The following is an 18,682-nucleotide window of genomic DNA, read 5'->3' as shown; positions in this document are numbered from 1 at the left end:
GGCGGTGCCCCAACGTGGCCTGGGACTGCTACGTAAAAAATATGTAACAAGGACAGACGATCTCGAGCATGCCTGTCTTAGGGTACGCACACAGTGAAAGCAGGTTGCCAGCGTGCTGGTTACATGCTCAAGCTGGCGCCTGAAACCATTGAATACAGAATTCTATTCGTACAGGTTTTCACTGTGAACACTTACATTATTATCCTATGTTCATTCTTGTGGCAGGTTGCCCGCGCGGGCAAACCTGCTTTCACTGTGTGCGTACCCTTAGGGTGTATTTCTGTCTACTACCTTCTTCCAGTTTTCAGCGCTCGGTAAAATTGTTTTCACATCACTTGTGACTGATGTATGAGAGTTCAGATTTTCAGTCCGAAACAATACAATACAAACACAGTAACACTTGATTAAACTTTTTGCCTTTCTATTAAACTTAAGAATCGACGTTAAAATTATCCAATTTCTGTGACTACATCAGCCTTGTTAACCATTTGTGCAACAGCTATCACTCGTGAAACCTAGTTGTGAATTAGGTCTAATTAAAATTCAATGAGAATCTGTCGCTGATTTCTTTTCAGGGCTAAATATCGCTAAAAACAAACATCGTGTTGATAACACTCCTCATAACCTTCAGATTTAGTGTAAGCTCTTTGCGCTCGGCCACTCCTCCAATCTGGCCGAAGAAGTGGGCAGCAACGACGGCGTCCCTCCCGACTGCCTGGGATGCCGGCTAGTCGGTGGTGGCGGTTGCCTCGCTGCTGCAGCTTACCTCGCGTACATCACACGACCGCAGCGCAGGGCTACCAGAGTCGTCTCGCTGGTAGCTTCCACAGGTCTGTGTTATCAACACTCTTTCTTATGGCCATGTTAGTTTATACATAAATTAGTGTCATATTGCCTCATTATTGACCATTTAATATTTCCGGTTAACTTATTTGGATAAATGAATCGATAACCTATTTTCTCTCCGAAGGTATGGCCACCATTGGAATTGCAAGACTTCTCGGCTACAAATCAAATTCCCGACACAAGAGATAGCTGAACTGGATGGATATATACCCTGTAGTGATATTCTCAATTCTGTTGCTCCTGTATGTATTAGGACTTATTAGTTGGATCAATTTCGATGTGCCTATGAAATTTTAATAATATATTCTACATGCTTGTCGCGTTTTATTTAACTCTAAACTTTTTCATTGAAGCTCAAGCTCCTCTTTCTTGTGTGCAAATGCTAATCTGTACCACTGCAAAGTGCAAGTCCGTAGACAATTCTACCTTCTTGGCCTTGTGCNGTGCTTGTTGATTTAGTGGGGGCTACTATGAGTCTGTTGTGTGCTAGCAGCCCTCTAGTAGTGTGATGTAGGATAGTTGTACTTGTGTGAAGCACGTGTTTGCATTGGCATATGTTGATGTAATTGTGATTTTGTCTGTATAAGATGAAATATGAATGTTATCTTTTGGGGCTGTTGGTGATAGGACTGATCCTTGGGGTACTCTGTTTGGTGTGTTCTTGGTAGGGATGACTTGCCATTGTAGTGAATGAATGACTGTCTTCCTGTTAAATGGTTGGCAAGCCAACGTTTGGTGTTGTTATGTAGTGTTGTATAGATTTTGTCTGTGAGTAGGAGGTGTGGGATGACATCAAAGGCTTTGCTAATGTTGATTGTAATCAGGAGTGTATAATATGCCTGTCTCTTATACACATTTAGATGTGTATAAGAGACAGCTTTATATCAGCAGCCATGTAGCATTTCTTCTGTATTTGTAAGCTTACAGCATGGCTTGTAATTTCACACCATTTTAATTGGGTCAAGTGAATTTACTATAACAAAAAATATAACTCAGTACTCACTGCATTTTCCTGTCGACAAAAACGTGTAGTCACGGACGGATGGAGCGACATGACAAGCACATTAGTGCCTTTTTTTCCATAAATTAGAAAATTTGCTGAAAATATCATGAAAACATACATGAAAGAGAAATAAATTTTTTTGTGACAACCATCAAATTTTTTGGAGAAGTAAATTGTAGTTTAGGTTAATTACTTTTCATTTTATGCTGCCCGGTGCACAATTCTATCTAGGACATTCTATGCATTTATTTGTGATGACTGACGATGCATTAATTTTTTGTTAAGTGGAATTTTTTTTCCTGAGGGAGGTAAATGTAATCAAAATTTTTTGTTGGTAATTGAATTTTTTTGTTAACTGGACCCTCTGCTGACCGAGGTTCTGCTGCAAATGCATTTTTAGGGGTGTCCCTTATTACCCTGGGGGGTGTCCCTTATCACCCATCATGCAGAAATGGCCACCATTTTTTTAATGAGATGTGCAAATTCAGTCAGTCACGCATTCACGCTTTAAGCCAACACCTGTGTGCAACTTTTATGTAAGTATAAATTTTTTAAATGGCAGATATTTTTTTTGCTACAGACCTCAACAGAGGTACTTTTCCAAAATCTCACTTTTCATACTTTTTGGGTGATTTGTTAGAGGTTTTAAATGTATGATTTCTTAATTTGCTTTATGCTACATTGATAGTAAAAGTGTTGAACTGTACCTACACCACTATTTTTAGTTTTGCAATATTTTGATTAGTTTAGCTGCTACAACATTTCCACGAAATGTGGGATGACTGTTCCAATTTACCCTGCCCATCCCTTATTACCCTGTTTGACAGTACACAAAATATTGACAGATAATTTGTTTGTTTCAGTAAAAATCATGTCAGCTTACTTATAAAACTTTGAAGTTTTTTTATAGTGCTTGGACAACAAGATGAAAGCTTTCCTCAGCCTATTCTATTCTAAATGAAATTCACTGAAAAAAAGTACTTTACTCTAATGTATGTTAATTATAGAGACTGGATTTTCTTTTAAAGAATATGTAAAACTTGGTTTGATTTATGTTTTATTTGGCTGCATCATTGTGTGCGTTTATTTGCATTCAATTGTCCATTTCAGCTGTTGTGCCAAGGAATTTTCGGTTGTTGGAGGAACTGGAAGCTGGACAGAAAGGTGTGGGTGATGGAACCATCAGCTGGGGTCTAGAGAATGACTCAGACATGATGCTGTCCCACTGGACTGGCATGATCATTGGGCCTCCAAGGGTGAGATGAACAAACAATTTTAATTTTGCACTAATTGCTGTCTTCACACACATCATGATTATTAATTTTCTTCAACTGTGACAAAAGTTCGATACGTGAAATTCATCTGATGAATAGTTCTTTTTTTCGTGGAAATCAATCCAATGATTTTTGGCATTATTTGCATAAAGCAAATAATGTCCGGAGACTCGCTCTCCATCACATATGATATAATCAGCGTTTATTGGGCTGTATCGCCGTAGGTTGTATTATTATTATTTATTAGGCTGTATCGCCTGTATATCAGGCCGTAGGCCTGTCGCCGATTCCTAACATCGAAGAACATTCACAGCATTTTGCGGTCTCAAACTCGCAACTCACTGCTACAATTCTGCTTTGCTTAATTAACCGCCCGGCCTATTTGCCGATTCTGACCAGAAACTTCTCGTTTTTCATATTCTAGGTAGTTAGCAGGTATTATTAGAGTGCCAGTCAATCGAAATAAAGTATATCACATCTGGTTAGATAACTTAATTTTTAAATTATGTTTTTTAAATTGCATTTCGTGACTTAGATTGGTTTTTTAAAATATTTAATTATTGCTTTTTACCGAATGTTTCTAGTAGTTTCGGTGTCCTCATACACTTAAAAATAAAAATTCGATTTGACCTTTTATAACAGGTTACAAGTTTTTGATCATAAATTGTGAAAATAATTGATCATATAAATTAATATTCATCTTTGTATGATAAACATGATGCAGCTAAACTGTGTTGGAGCCATGTGAACTAATCTGTTAATTCCGCCATTGCTGCGTATTTTGACGGTGTAGTGCCGTGAGTCTCCGCTTAATTTGTGAATTTACCAAGTTTTTCATGATTTTAAACAACTTACAAAGTAAGTATATGAATTTGTACTTACTACTTTTTCTATTGCATTTCATTTGAAGCGTTTTTTTGGGTTTATAAGCTTAATGATGACTTGATTTACTCCATGCTGCTTGCACGGATTAGCTCGGCGATTGCTGTAAGCTCGAGGTCGAGATTGAAGTCTAGTTTCCCTGTTGTGGGACACATTTTTGAAGCTATGAACTTGCTAACAATACCACGGATATGATTACTGTATAACATAGTTTGCAATTTTGTTTTGAAAATGTTAAATTTGTAAAAAATTTTATTAGTTCATGAAATTATATACATAATGATCTGCTAATTTTTAAGCTATCAGTCCTAAGATGAGATTTGAAAAGACAATAATATTTAAGAAATGGACATGGTCCTATGCAAATATTTCTTCCGTTATTTATTCTTTCATTTTTCTCTCATTGACTCTCTAAAATTCTTGTCATCCTCATCCTCCTCTCTTCTTGACTTAGCTTCAATTAACTCTAAATATACAGAGATATTTTTTCATCTCTCAATCACAACAACAGTTCATGTTTCTGACAAACCTGCAATCTGATCTTTGTCCTCTGGTACCTCATGCCTTTACTGTCATGTCATCCTCTTAACTCATGATCATCTCCATCATAACTCTTCTTGCTGTCTCATTCATAACATTTTATTATCAGATGCTACAGTTTCCTTTGCACTCATCATCACATAAGTAGCACTCCTCATCACATTCCACATGACATTACTACACAGCACCTCTGTCCTCTAGGTCTCCATCTCTGCCATCATCATTCATACTTAAGCATTGTCTTGTCTAGCAGGATACTGCAATATGGCACTGGCAGTATTCCTGATTATTGAGGGTGGATGCAAAAGCAAGTTTAAATCTAAAACGCAATTATACTGCATTCATGCAGCACTATTTTATCTTGTACAATGGCCAAGAGAAGAAGAATTGCAGTTGAGATGCATATGGGCTAAATGGTAAATTGTGTGTAGATTAATTCCCATTTTAATTGTCTTCAATATACTATCTATAATGTCAATTTTGAACAAAAATGAAACTTCAATGAGATGTTATAAAATTTTGCTGGAAAATCATGTCTCAAATAAAAAATTTATCTGATTAAAAGCAAAATTTTCGGTAGGTGAATAGTGCACAAATGAATGAAATTATGAATCTAAAAAAACGACGGAAACAGAATCGAGCATTGAACTGCAAAAATTGCTTTACACTAGAAAGTCTTAAGTGTGAATATTACAAGTAGTGTAGGAAAAATATGACATGGTTAATATTCTTCATATTGTATTATTGTATTGTATGGCAGATATAATAAATAAAATGTATGTAAATATTACCTAAAGCAAGATTATGAGATCACCTAAGTCAATCATAATGAACAACAATATTATTGCCACTATAAAAATGTAAGCCTCCGGAGTCCTGCACATAACGTAATAGAATCAACTGGAAAAATGTGTCCTTGGTGCTGAATGTGATGCATAGCTATGACTTGACTATGTTGTGCATGTTAAAAACTTTTTCTCAAGGCTGCTCCATTATGAAATCATATAAGCAGATAACCGCATCAGGATTTGGAGAACAAAGAAGTTCAGTTCAGAACAAAAGCAAAAGCTTATGAATGAATTAGGGACTTGAACCTTGGTCTGTTAAGGTGTTAGTTATTTATTAATAAGAATGCCCAGAATGCATGCTAGAATATGTTGTAAATTCTTTTGGTCCTTCAAAACAAGGGGGAACTCTTTGAAAAAAAAAAATTAAAATGTACATAAAATTTCAAATAGGTGATGAAAAAAATTTTTATATGCTCATGGTAATGTTTTTGTTGCTTCAACAAACAGGGCATCATTTAAACATACCTACATTTCCATCTTTTGGTGTTGCGAATATTAACTTGTACCGGATTGGTTCCTTTATTGTCATTCTTTGAAATGACATTAAAGTGCAACAAAATGGGGCAGTGGTAGAGTCTGAGGACATGAAATTTCTTGAAATACTTTTATAATGCTTACCATAAAAGAATGATACTTAGATGGATGATACTAAAAGCTGGAAGTTTGCACATTTTTTTAACTATTTTAGGTCACATGCTGCTTCCTTATCACAAAGAGATGTTGTTCTGTCAAGTACGTATTTATTATGATGATTATGACCTGGAGTGCACCAACCTCTATAATTACATGAAAATTTTTGGCTCTATTACTGCAGCTGGCTATAATGTATCTCTTGGCTGCATTGTTGTGTCTTTTGGCTGCATAGTTGTCTCTTGGCTGCACAGTTGAGTCTCTTGGCTGCACAGTCGAGTCTCTTGGCTGCACAGTCGAGTCTCTTGGCTGCATTGGCGTTTCTCTTGGCTGTATTGACGTGTATCTTGGCTGCGTTTATGTGTCTCTTGGCTGCATTGACTTGTCCCTTGGCTGCATTGACGTGTCTCTTGGCTGCTTTGGCGTGTCTCTTCGCTGCTTTGGCGTGTTTCTTGGCTGTATTGGCGTGTCTCTTGGCTGTATTGACGCGTCTCTTGGCTGAGTTGACGTATTTCTTGGCTGCATTGGCGTGTCTCTAGGCTGCAGTGACGTTTGTCTAGGCTGCAGTGACGTTTGTCAAGACTGCAGTGACGTTTGTCTAGGCTGCGGTGACGTTTGTTAAGACTGCAGTGACGTTTGTCAAGACTGCAGTGACGTTTGTCAAGACTGCAGTGACGTTTGTCTAGGCTGCGGTGACGTTTGTCTAGGCTGCGGTGACGTTTGTCAAGGCTGCAGTGACGTTTGTCTAGGCTGCGGTGACGTTTGTCAAGCCTTGTTATGTGGGAGGCAGAGGCGCGGTTCTCCCCTGATCAATACTGTGCCTTGCCTCCTCCCACGAGCGTCGCAATACCCGTCTGCCATGCCTCCTTACCCAAGATAATTTTCTTGTTGTCACCCCCGTAGCATATTTCTGGCCCTAATTCTTCTTTTGGATGGATGCCGAAGTTTGCGAATGATTCGAGTTACGCAAGGTTTTCAAATCTGGGGGCAGCTCGAAGCGATGGTGCGTTAGACAGATTGTGGTGGTGTACGTCATACATGACGTGACGTCGTGTAGTGCATGAGTGATGTTGCGCCATACCGGACTGCCGGTTGCCTATAATCTATCTTGTTCCTAATCTATCCTTGTTTCTTGAACCAAGTGAATGTGTGTCAGCAGATAACTGATTTTCTGCCTGCCTGCTGTAAAAGATTCGCTGCGTTGCTAATGCTTATTTATCAAGAAAAGAGAAGCTATGACATTTCCGATTTTGTCATTTTTTTTTTTTTTTGTAGTTTTTATTCCAAATTCACGTCGGTTATTTTTGAGTGCGACAAAAGCCAGCAGTTCTCGGAACTTGAAACTCGTATAATACAATTTTTTATGGAAAAGAAGTTACGGATAATGAAAAAGTGTTACGTTTACCTGCATGGAGTAAATGTGTAATGGAGGTAAACGCGTGACTCGTGATCTCATGCTGTGGTAGTGACGCGTGACCACCTGGCCTAGGGAGTGGTGTCTGCGTGAGCTTTCAAAGGTCATCTTTTAAAGAGGCTGTAGCCTTAGCCTCCTCGCCTGCCGGCGTCGCGCTGCTCTTGTGCAACTGACACCTACAGAAATTTGTTTTGCATACCTCGCTTTGATAATAATAATAATCGCTTTCACATGCATTAGTCTGAACAATTATAAAGAATTTTTCGTTCGGTGTGTGGAATGAAATATTTCTTACGTTCGACAAATGTTCGTTAGGATGTTCTTTCAGTATTTACTGACATGCATACCTTTCACCTCCCGTCTAATCCTTCTTTGTTAAGAAGATACGAGATATGTGCGGTAAATGAGCACGTGAATTGCGTCAGCTAATGAGGGTCGATCTTTTTGCAGAAACTTGATTACTGAATATCATCCTAGCGATAGGCATATTGCAAGCCCTCATAGTAAATTTGTGTCATCAGTTCTAAACTTTATTTTTTGCCCAGTCATTGAGTTGCTTAATTTTCATAAATTGTTTATTCTTCAATGTCGCATAGATACGGTATTTTGATATTTTGTTCGCCCTTTGAAGATGAAAAAAATGTATTGTAAAGCCTTCCTTGTAGTCCGTCGTTTCCTTCGCAGTTTTATGAAGCAGTTACTACTACTATTATCACAATCCAGCTGTATAGTCTTCATTTTTTTGTGCTGGACAAATGAAGCTGCTAAAAAGGAACGAGTTCATGAAGTGTAATTATGTACTAGGAAACTTTTTTCAATATATAGAGGAATATTTTTACGTTTTAAGAGGAATATTTTTACGTTTTAAAAATGCTCTTCATTTCCGAAGCACCCCGTAAACTTCCACGGTATCTTGACAATGCGATATGTTTATTGGTTGATTGTATCCATAAATATTCTGCACTGTTTTAAAAGTCTTTTTAATAACTCAACGCTCTTTCGGTATCTGTAATACTGTATTCCTGACATTTACATAACAAAGATGCATTTTTAAAGCTTCATCTTATTCTGAATTTGAAGTCGCTCATCTCAAATTTTAGAGCTCTCTGCCTCGGCATTAAAATCTTAGCAGAAGCCAACCGTAAGACGTCCTTGAGTAGCGTGGGAGTTTCCTGTGATAGAGCCGCGCTCTCTGGATAGCCGAGTGCATGGGTGCATGAGGTGGGCAGAGATTCCTTTCATGCCGCCCGCCGACATGTAGACTGAGAGGTCTTGACTCCTATATTGCTGGTCTTACGTTGGTCTGCTGCGTGGCGTGGCATTATTTTCTACATCTGGTGGATTGCGCACATTACAAACGCGGGGTATGAAGTATCAGACATACGTAAATCGGGCGGCGAAGAGAGCCGTCATATGTTTGCATTCTGGAAAAGAGCTGGCTGTAGGAGCAGCGCATGCGCCACAGCTCGGAAGAGAGGGAATAAAAGAGGGCTGCCTGAATAGGACGGCCAGTGATCGGGATGTTAGTTGCTGTGGTCGTGAGAGTTGGTTTGTTCGTGGACTGTTGAGGTGCGTTCAGCTTTGCTGCGTTAGCCTGTCACCTGCTCTCCATGATACCAGGTAGATGGAACATTCACTTCTGCATTCTAGTCAATTTAGGTAACTATCACTGCATGAATTGTGATATCATGTGCATTTTTTCGTGTATTGTCGACTTGACGCAGCGGATCAATCGCGAAATGCGTTAAGCAATTGGATTGCGGCCTTAAGTAATACCTATGTTGGTCGCCATCCTGATCGCTCTCTAGGTTGAACTGCTGAAATTAATGCAGAAACGCAAAATATAGGGACTTGTTTTGCCGCGTTACTATATTTAACCACTTATCTGAGTGATCGAGGCTTTTTTCCCGTGTTTAAATTGTATATAACTCATTGGAGCTAATTTCATTTGTCTGTCGAAAATATGGACTTGAATCATGTTTTAAACTAAGCTTTTATGTACTTGGTTATTGATAATTTAACCCAAGCGACTAGGTCGTTATAGCCTGGATGTTCTTAGCGAGGCCGACGTTTGTATAACCTTATAAATCCTAAATGGCATTCAACCCTTCCATATGCATGGAACCCGCTGCAATCACTTTTTAACATTCCCGTAACCTTGCACATTCTCAACTGTTCTCGTGCGTATGGTTGCTGCCAATAATTGCGGCACACAACATGCTTCGCAATTATTTAAATACTGTTTTCCGTGTGCCTGAGATGTACAACACCTCAAGTACTTCACGTGCCTCACGTACAACACCATGAACAGAACGAGCCTACAGTTATATGAGCGTGTAGCTAAATGAACTGCAGTGATGATTTAATCGATTGGATGGACGCGGTCATGCGAAAAATGCCGCTGGTTCATGTTGCCCTGCATTGACACTCGGCTAACAGGTTTAGCAAGAGGGCTCTGTCACTAGTTGGTCGTAGCACGCATCGTTTTTAAACTAGCGTGCCCGCCACCCTTTCCTGGGCTTGTTGTCTCAAAATACACGTGTCATTATTTCTTGGTTACACATTTCGAAACTTCTTATCTTCTTGAAAATGATTATTTGTTGTTAACAGCTGTATTGTTATCGATCGCTCTTATCCATACGTTATTGGAATTTTCGATCTTTTCTCTTGCATTTACTCCTAGTTCAATAACACAATCCTCTTAATGTGGACTTTTGAATTCCGTACTCCGATCTTTTTTATGTTATTCTGTCCAGCCAGATGTTGAAACGATTACCTTCAGTAAAGACACTTATCTTCTTGGTGCTATTTATGGTTTGCCTCAAAGTAAAGATATCGAGCATATATCATTAAGATAAGACAATCTACACATTCTCCGTCGTTTTTAAGACTGCGTACTTACTTTGTTTATAAGGAGTCGGCTGGCTGATGTAATTGATTGAATTATTGCAGTATTGAAGGAGGACAAAGCAATAAGAGAGCGTTGAGTTCAAATTTTTTATTAATGTTTATTATTAATTAATTATTAACGATTATTATGTTTGTGTGCAGAGGGACAGTTCTCCCGTGTTGTGTACGATTATCCACGCGCCTGCGTCTCACCTACGCCGCTGCACCGCATGTGTGCCCACAACAACGACTCCCCCATAAACATTAGGTTCGTAATTATGTGAAGTTTATTTAAGTTTATTATATTAAATTATTATTTGTGAGGTAAGTTTATTCTCTTATTCAAGTTGTCGCTTCTTATTGAGCTTATTTTCCCAGCATTTGAACGATTTACTGCAGCTAGAGTTCTAGAGAAGGGAAACGATAATTTGTGATGCAGTTAGTTTTCTAGGTTCGAGATGATACAAAGGACTTTTCCAGTGTCTATAGGATAAGTGATGCACGCATCGCTTAGTTAACTAGGCTTGATAATCAAACTTATAATATTACGGATGACTGTAATAATTTTATATTTGTGTGTTACACATTGTTTGTACCTGGAAGTACTGCAGCATTACATTTCTCTCGTCTGTATTATAATTCGTCTGATGAGCAGTTTGCTGATCATATAACCAATTTCTCCTAATTTACCTTCTCGTCCATTCAGTATTTCTGTCTAAGCCTCGCGTTTATAATTTTTACAACTCGATTAACAGGGTTATTTCTCCAGTACGCGTTTTTAATTTAATTTAATCTTTTTACAGAAATAGGCAGTTTTCGAGCAATCGACACCGTAAACTACAACCATTTAGGACCTCGTGACTCTCGTGCTGCTGCTCTAGTTTGTCCCGCCGCCCTCTCACCGACATCTGCCGTGAGTAGAACGCTTTTTTTTTCAACGTAACGTTGAAAACGTTACGTTAAGTAACGTTCATCTTCCGTTCCAAATTGTTTCGTCTATATGTTCTGTTTTAGTATCAACTTCAATGGTAATTTTATTAATGCTTCAAATATAGGCCTTTCACTTTAAATCGTTTTCAGCTGACTTTAATTTTTTTTAATGCTTCATTAAATCATTGCACCTCTGCAAATCTACAAAAAAAAAAACAGGATTACTTCCCTTATTCTTGCATCAAGAATTCTATTGATTAAAAAATCTTTATTACTGCATCAGGTGCAAGCCCAGTTCTCTGAAAATTAAATGCTTCCTAAACAATTTCCAACCTTGGAGATTTATTCAGTATTGTGCAATTTTTGTATTTTCTGAATATTTCTGTGTTTTGTTACAGCCCCGACGAGCCTCTATGCTCATTCAGTCAAAGTCACTCCAGCTGCTGCTCAGCTGTCACCTTCCTCGACGCCTCTCTCCAGCCTCATGCTAGGACCGTCTCATCTCTGCCTCACTCTATCAACTTAACATCACGGGGTAACTAGACCTTCTACTTATAATTTGAAGCTAGGGAAAAATTGAGTACGGTATATTCTTGATATATTCATTACAAAAAATCCTGATTTCTTTCCTATACAAAAAATTTAGAGCACTCTAGTACTGTAGATAAAGATTTCCTCTACAAAAGAAGCTAGAGAATACGAGTACTGTCTATAAAGAAGAACTTGTACCTCTTCTTGTGGTCCATAAAAGTTAAAAAGGTTTTATCGATGGTAAATTTTTTTCCAGTCATGCTCCTTGGTTAAGCAATCCCAGTTAGTCGTTATTAAATTTTTAGTATACACAATATCATCACGCATTGTTCAATTCAGTCAACGTCAGTGGTATTCAATTTATTAATGAAGCTTTTATCTCCGGGATCATAGCGAAACCTACAGCTTTCCCTTCTTGTTGTGAGAATTTTCTGTGTTGGGTATAACATTGATGTAAATCACAGAAAAATTGAGCGACTGGTATTTGGCACGTGGCCTATTTTGGTTGTTTGTATTTTTGCACTTGCGAATAAAGCTAAACTCGATACTACTTATAGCCAAAGAACATTAAGTCTTGTTACATAAATAATAATAAAAAGTTATGAAATTACCACACACGGCATCGTCTTCTCGCTTCAAGACGACGGCTGTATGTGGACTGAAGGAATCCATTACTCACTAATTATTATTTTATTCGTTGCAGATCACTTCACTTGATGATCTCGTAGTCGCGCTTTTTTTTCCCTCCGCCCTCCTGTATGTGCGCCTAGAATATCTTCAACTTGTGGACGACCTGATCATTTCCAAAAGCCAAGGTAAATGAAGGCGGTTTTGAAGAACAATCTCTACCAAACTTCTTTGGTAGGAGTGTCACGTGACTCGACCTTTCACTTCTATTTAAGTTTTAGATAGAAATCATTATGGGCAAGCGCAAGTGTAATTTGCATATTTTCTCATGAAAATACTAGTTTTTTCTTGGTCCAAAGCTTTCAAATATCTTATTGAATATAATAATTAGCGATCATGTTGAAATAATCGAAATTTGTTTTGAAATGTTTAAATCTCAAAAATTTGTATTAAGTTGAACTTATTACTTACGTTGCATCGAAGAAACGTTAATCTTGAATATTTTACCTTGCCATCATCATATAATTTTAAAAGTAAAATGAAAATGTCTTAACACTGCTGAGGTAATTCTTAATTTAACCCCTGTAATTATTGACGTCTCCCTCAGATGAGTTACAACGTGAACCGCAGCGTCACGGACGCGTTCTACCGTTACAAGATGCCTAAGCTGATGGCTAAGGTGGAAGGCAAGGGTAACGGCATCAAGACGGTCATCGTCAACATGGTGGACGTTGCCAAGGCGGTCGGCTGCCCGCCTACCTGTGAGTCTAATTTCTAGTTGTCCTCCTTGTGAGCGCTAAGAGTAGACAAGTTAAGTAGTATGACTACCAGCGTTATGATACATAAGAGAATTTAATTTTGAGGTTTATCAGAATAAAATAAATGAACGGGCTACAAATAAGTCCAATATGCCACTATATTTACTGTGAGACCTGGAGATATCTTCAAACAGATGGTCAATTTGCACTGATACAATGCTGGCGTGTGATATTGAACTGCAGGTCAACCTGTAAATTGTATCTTTGTGTGCCTCCCATTTACGTATATGGCTGTTTAGCCAGCTCACTCGTTCAGTAGGGTTCGATGTATCAGTATGACCCTCAGGGGATCTTCTGACGCGTGTCTGTGCTCGTGAGAAGTCCTATGGCATTTCGCGCTTCTAGGGGGGATCGTTCCTGAGCGCCCCACCGCTGAGCTCGCGGTGTCTGACCGTTGGTCTCGGTTGTGGGGTTAAGTTATTATGTAGGTAGGATTCCTTAAATTTCCATTCTCTGTCTCTCTTGAGTGGGCGGCCGACGTCCCGTGTAAGCGACCGCTTGTTAAAGTGTCTTAGTTTCTGTTGCTTTTCACCTGTCCCTCCTCGTTACTTCGTCTCTTCTCACCACGCTGCTTCTTTCGAGTCAGCTTCAGCGGGCTGGACAATTGAGATCTTCCGCTCCCTTGTGGGGGATAAATGATTTTTTGATTTAAGAAACTTTCGATAACTGAGACCTTCCACCTCTTTGATGATGTTCATCTTGACTTCTGGTGCAAGATAGCTAAATAGCTAAAGTGCTTGTAAACACTTGGCCACTGAACTACCCAAATAACTTTCGGTATGGATCACCTATTCCATAATAGTTATGACCTACACCTATCCCATAATCGTTATAAGAATAAATATCTAGTACGTATTCTTCTTACCCGCATGTAGAGCAGTATAAACTGCTCTAAACGTGAATAATCATTTCTTTTATCCTAAATTCCATCTTGTATTCATTGCGGCACAGACCCGTGCAAGTTCTTTGGGTGCGAGTTGGGCGCCCAGACATTCTTCGACTTCAAGAACGACCGCTACATCGTGAACGGCTCGCACGACGCTACCAAGTTGCAGGTAACGTTGCTCATTTGTTGGCTTAGCATTGGGTATATCCTTCCAATGTTCCTGAATTTCAACTTGCCTTGCATCCAGAGTCTTGATATTATAACGCAAGATGTAAGCTGCTCGCTCGTTCTTTATTTATCTACTTATGTTCATAATATCAAAAATATGATTTGAATCATGACAGTTACATGAGCGATGCTCACAGCTACCTCATTGGCTTCAATTGGCTGCCGGGGCCCTGACATTCATTGTTCCTTCTCTCACCACCTACAGCAACTGCTGGACGTTTTCATCAAGAAGTTTGTGTTGTGCCCATCGTGCGATAACCCTGAGACGACGCTCTTCCCCAACGAAAAGAAGGGAATAATAAAGCAGACGTGCAAAGCCTGCGGCCATCAGTGCCAGCTCGACATGCGCCACAAGCTCACTACTTTCATCCTCAAGAATCCACCGGGTAACGTAATCTTGTGTTTCTTACGATTGCTCTCTAACAGTATTCCCGGAATACTAATAAAGAAAAGCTAAGCCCTATTAGTAGAATCTTGAATGAAATTTCTACATCAGAATTTTTTTAACAATTCGTATTCTCCCTTAATGATGGTAATTGATTTTTGACTTTTCGTTAATGAACTTGAAAACTCTATAAATAAATAATTTATTTCAGATGTCAAGCCTGACCAGCTGGGAAATTCCAAGACCCAAAAGAAAACTAGGACCAAAAACTTGCAGCCAGACTCTCCTAACGGCGGCACCAACAGCGCTTCGGGTGAGACTATCTTAAATAGTTTCTAATGTGTTTACGGTCATCGCGTCAATTGGTGCCCATTGCACCAACTTTGGAGGTTTTGTCTCATTTCCATTGCTGCAAAGAACATTATAATAATTGGATAACTCGGATTGAGCTTTTAACTTTATGATTGTGATTTGATTTATATTTTTGATTCGTTGTTCCCAATGGTTATCATGTATAATTTACTTGTTCTTCACCTGTCAGATGACCAGAAGAGCGATGACGACGACTGGGCCATGCAGAGTGACGTGGCAGCGTCAGAGCGCATGCGCGACCTCAGCGCAAACGTGAAGCGCCTCACTGTGTCCACGCACGCTGACCGTTCGCAGTCGGAGAGGCTTGAGCTCTTCTATGATTATTGCAAGGTCAGGCTTTCGGGAACTTGTATATGAAAGAGTAAAAGTTCTCATTATTTCAGCTAGATCATGTCAAGTAGAATAATAATAGTAATCTAGACAATTGAAGTGAATGATCTAATGAAGCGGGAAAGATAAATGATGGGTCAATGGAATTGTTTTAAAAAGTTATGTATCGAGTCGTCGTGTGGAATAACAAATTGATGGCACAGGGCAAGAAGAACAAGGGTATTCTTGTGCCCGGAGCGGACGTGGCCGTCTACAAAGACATCGCTGCTGAGGCTGACACGCTCGAAGTCAGGGAGAACAAGGGCGTGATGGTTCTTATAGAGCTGCTCTTCGATGAGAACTGCGTCAAGCAAGTGTGTTTCATTTTTTTAAGTCGTTTCTATGCTGCATATCAAATGAGTCCTAAATGAAATTATTCAATACTCTTACGTGTAAAGTAGAGCAATGAAATAACCTGTTAGAAATCGGTAATTCCATTCAAGTTGCTAACGCAAGGGTTACTGTGATGTGCTCTAAAGTTAACACTTTCAGGTTGTAGATTCCTGTCGTGTTTATTTTCATCACCTGATAACAATCAATGAATAAGTTTTTCATCGCCTAGAGCCCTAAATGTTATTACTAAGTGAACGATTGTTTCAATAGCTGACGCAGTACCGCATCTTGCTGTTGCTCTTCACTCACGGCAACGACAAGAGCCAGAAATATCTGCTGGGTGCTCTCGAGAAACTCGTTGAGATGAAGAAAGAAGCTCTGCTGCCCAAGGTATTAACAAGGATGAAACTATTTTGTAAATTTGATTTCCCTATAATCCCATAGTGTTCATCATTTGTGATAGTAGGTAGATAAAGACCAATATATTGTACATTTTCTTTGAACTAAAATTCTTGGATGTTTTTAAGTTATCTCGATGTTCGAAAAGCCAAGATTGTTAAGTAATAAATCGCTTTTGCTCCTTCTGCCATGAATTTAAATAGTCATGTGGTATTTTCAGGTGCCTCACATTCTGAAGACGCTGTACGATCACGACATCGTGGATGAAGAAGTGATTGTTGAGTGGAGCAAGAAGGCGTCGAAGAAATACGTCAGCAAGGAAATGGCTCAGGAAATCCACAAGAAAGCGGCGCCTTTCCTCAAGTGGCTTCAGGAGGCAGAGGAAGAGGACAGTTCGGAGGAGGAAGACGAATCGGATGAGGATGATCTACGTGTTAGTCTTTGTTAATTTACAATTGTTTCATTGGTAAATTTACAAATATAGAGGTTGGATAAGGACAGTTTCAGCATAGGAAGACGTTGTCATCCAGCCGCCACTTGATCGGAATTAATGATATTAAGAGTTATAAATCTCCTGATCGTAGTCGAAGATGAACGAACTTTCAATCGTTGATTGAACCGAGCTCTAGAACTTTTACTGGAGTTCACAGTAGGGAGGAGTGACGGAGCAATATCTTGTTATATTCAATTCTTGTTATTTGTGCAGATTGAGTACGACGACAAGGCGCTGAGCATGACTCTGAAGGAACAGGAAGCTAAGGCTGCGGGCCCCAAGAAACCTGCCGTGGCTGAGATAGCTCCTACGCAGGCAGCCAAGGACGCGGAGGATGATGGCAGTGACATCGACATTGACGATCTCTAGAGTCTTCTCTTCTGGCTTGACGACCGGCTGCTCATGCGCGTGTGTTTTAACTTCGTGGGAAACAGAGACGTGTGTTCTTGTCGGTCTTATCAATCAATACGACTGTTCTCTCTTCTAATGAAGTTTTAGCTATCCGATTGATCGTGGATAAAGTATGTGAATTTAGACTTCTCAATGAGGTTTTTTTTTTCGAAATAGCTGTTCATGATCATCGGCACGTTGATGCTGCAGTTCCGGACAGGTTGTTGCTCCACTGGCGCTCGGCAGCGCTGCCTCCAACCCGTGTCTTCGAGACGTACTGTACCGTTCGTTATTCGAAGAAAAGATCACCGTTTACGGCCACATGTTTATGTGAATCCACCGTCGCCGATTTACGTCTTTGAAATATCTTGCTTTGGTCACAGTTCGGTTTTGAAATTATGCCTAAATTCACATTATACTCTCCATCATGTTTTTTGTAGTTCACTGTTCAATTTCTGCGCGATTTTCTGTTACATCTCTCATGCAGTGGGTGGAGGGAACATACGACAGTGCGAGAGGGGAGGATTTTTTTCGATTGTTTGCGAATCTGCTGCCTGAAAGTTACCGATGCTAGCGATTGTTGTCGTAATCAAATGAGGTTTTTGGAAACGAAGTTGACCTGCATGACTGAGGATAGATCATTAAAGATGTAAAATGTATTACAAATACTTATTGGTCATTGAATTCTTCAGGACGTTTCAATGTTCAATCGCCTCTTCGCAGTGCGTGGATAAACAATAGCATGCTGTATGGTATTTCATATCAAATCAATATGCTCTCAGTGATCCGGCTATATTATCGCTAGTGTCGTGTCTCTTTCTTAAATAAATTAACTCTTATTTCTGATCTGAATGTCCCCGGTTTATTATTTTCTATTAGTCTTGCCATGAGTGATTTCCATTGATTTCTCAAGCATATTTTTGCACATACTTTAATTTCTATCGTGAGGCGGTTGGACAAAGTAGAGTAGTATTTCTTTTGTATACTCAGCTTCCTTTTAGCGTTACTGTAGGCTTTTTGGCGTTTCGGTGTTCTTCCTAATACGCGTGCGATGGATGGTCGTGAACCTTGTAAATAAAATTATGGTGCGGCACATCGGTTCTGTGAAAGGACCGGGCCTTATTCGACGTAGATTGCAAGAACAATTGGTTAGTTCTTAGCGTGTGACTAGCTTGTTGGGGTGTTGTTTTATTCTGCAGCTGACTATCGCTCCGTACTTTGTGGTAAATTTTCTCACAAAGCTTATCAAGAACTCAAAATCTGCATTGCTTAGTCTTGTAGCCTCGTATGCTAACGAGCTTCTCTTTCGTGTAACTGTTCTTTTGCTTATCAATTAAAAGCTGTTGCAAAAATTCCCGAGTTTGTATATCATGAATTTGATCCAGTCTCCCTCAGCCTCGTAATCACTTGGATTACCAGGGTTGCCGTCCACCACTTTCGTTCATTCGCGGCAATTTACTCGTATTATTAACCGACGGCTCCAATCGCAAAGGTTAGGGATATGTGACTTTTTTCATGCTAGTCCTGCTGTTTATTTTCAATCTGGACACGTTGGAACAAAATGTTGTAAATTGATGAACTAATAATTGTCTCGA

The 18,682-nt window shown here is 39.4% G+C and overlaps 1 protein-coding gene and 1 long non-coding RNA gene across 3 annotated transcripts; both read left to right on the top strand.

Moving 5' to 3' along the window:
* The first annotated feature begins 320 nt into the window (after positions 1 to 320).
* LOC108677763 lies at positions 321 to 1,161 on the top strand. The gene is made up of 2 exons (XR_001931280.1): positions 321 to 830; positions 971 to 1,161. It is a non-coding gene; the product is annotated as an uncharacterized LOC108677763 (long non-coding RNA).
* Positions 1,162 to 3,864: 2,703 nt separating this feature from the next.
* LOC108677764 (eukaryotic translation initiation factor 5) lies at positions 3,865 to 18,438 on the top strand. 2 transcript variants are annotated; one of them, XM_018166034.2, is made up of 14 exons: positions 3,865 to 3,981; positions 10,489 to 10,594; positions 11,130 to 11,239; positions 11,655 to 11,791; positions 12,491 to 12,602; positions 13,022 to 13,175; positions 14,184 to 14,287; positions 14,552 to 14,732; positions 14,943 to 15,044; positions 15,273 to 15,433; positions 15,637 to 15,786; positions 16,076 to 16,195; positions 16,425 to 16,637; positions 16,911 to 18,438. In XM_018166034.2, exons 6-14 carry the CDS (start codon positions 13,022 to 13,024, stop codon positions 17,064 to 17,066), a joined length of 1,341 nt encoding a protein of 446 aa, XP_018021523.1. In that variant the 5' UTR covers positions 3,865 to 3,981; positions 10,489 to 10,594; positions 11,130 to 11,239; positions 11,655 to 11,791; positions 12,491 to 12,602; the 3' UTR covers positions 17,067 to 18,438. The 2 variants fall into 2 exon arrangements, with proteins under 2 accessions (XP_018021523.1, XP_018021524.1); XM_018166035.2 differs by lacking the exon at positions 3,865 to 3,981 and adding an exon at positions 8,981 to 9,057.
* The last annotated feature ends 244 nt before the right edge of the window (positions 18,439 to 18,682 follow it).

This window comes from Hyalella azteca, unplaced genomic scaffold (genome assembly GCF_000764305.2).
Source record: "Hyalella azteca isolate HAZT.00-mixed unplaced genomic scaffold, Hazt_2.0.2 contig6845, whole genome shotgun sequence".
Classification (NCBI taxonomy): domain Eukaryota; kingdom Metazoa; phylum Arthropoda; class Malacostraca; order Amphipoda; family Hyalellidae; genus Hyalella; species Hyalella azteca.
The sequence above is the reverse complement of the archived record's forward strand: the minus strand, read 5'-3'. Positions and strand labels throughout refer to the sequence as shown.

Excerpts from the sequence above, each read along its gene's own strand:
- LOC108677764 (XM_018166034.2), top strand. The coding sequence starts at position 13,022 with ATGAGTTACAACGTGAACCGCAGCGTCACGGACGCGTTCTACCGTTAC. Across the intron at positions 13,176-14,183 it reads GGTCGGCTGCCCGCCTACCT|ACCCGTGCAAGTTCTTTGGG; the intron begins GTGAGTCTAATT and ends ATTGCGGCACAG. Across the intron at positions 14,733-14,942 it reads CATCCTCAAGAATCCACCGG|ATGTCAAGCCTGACCAGCTG; the intron begins GTAACGTAATCT and ends AATTTATTTCAG.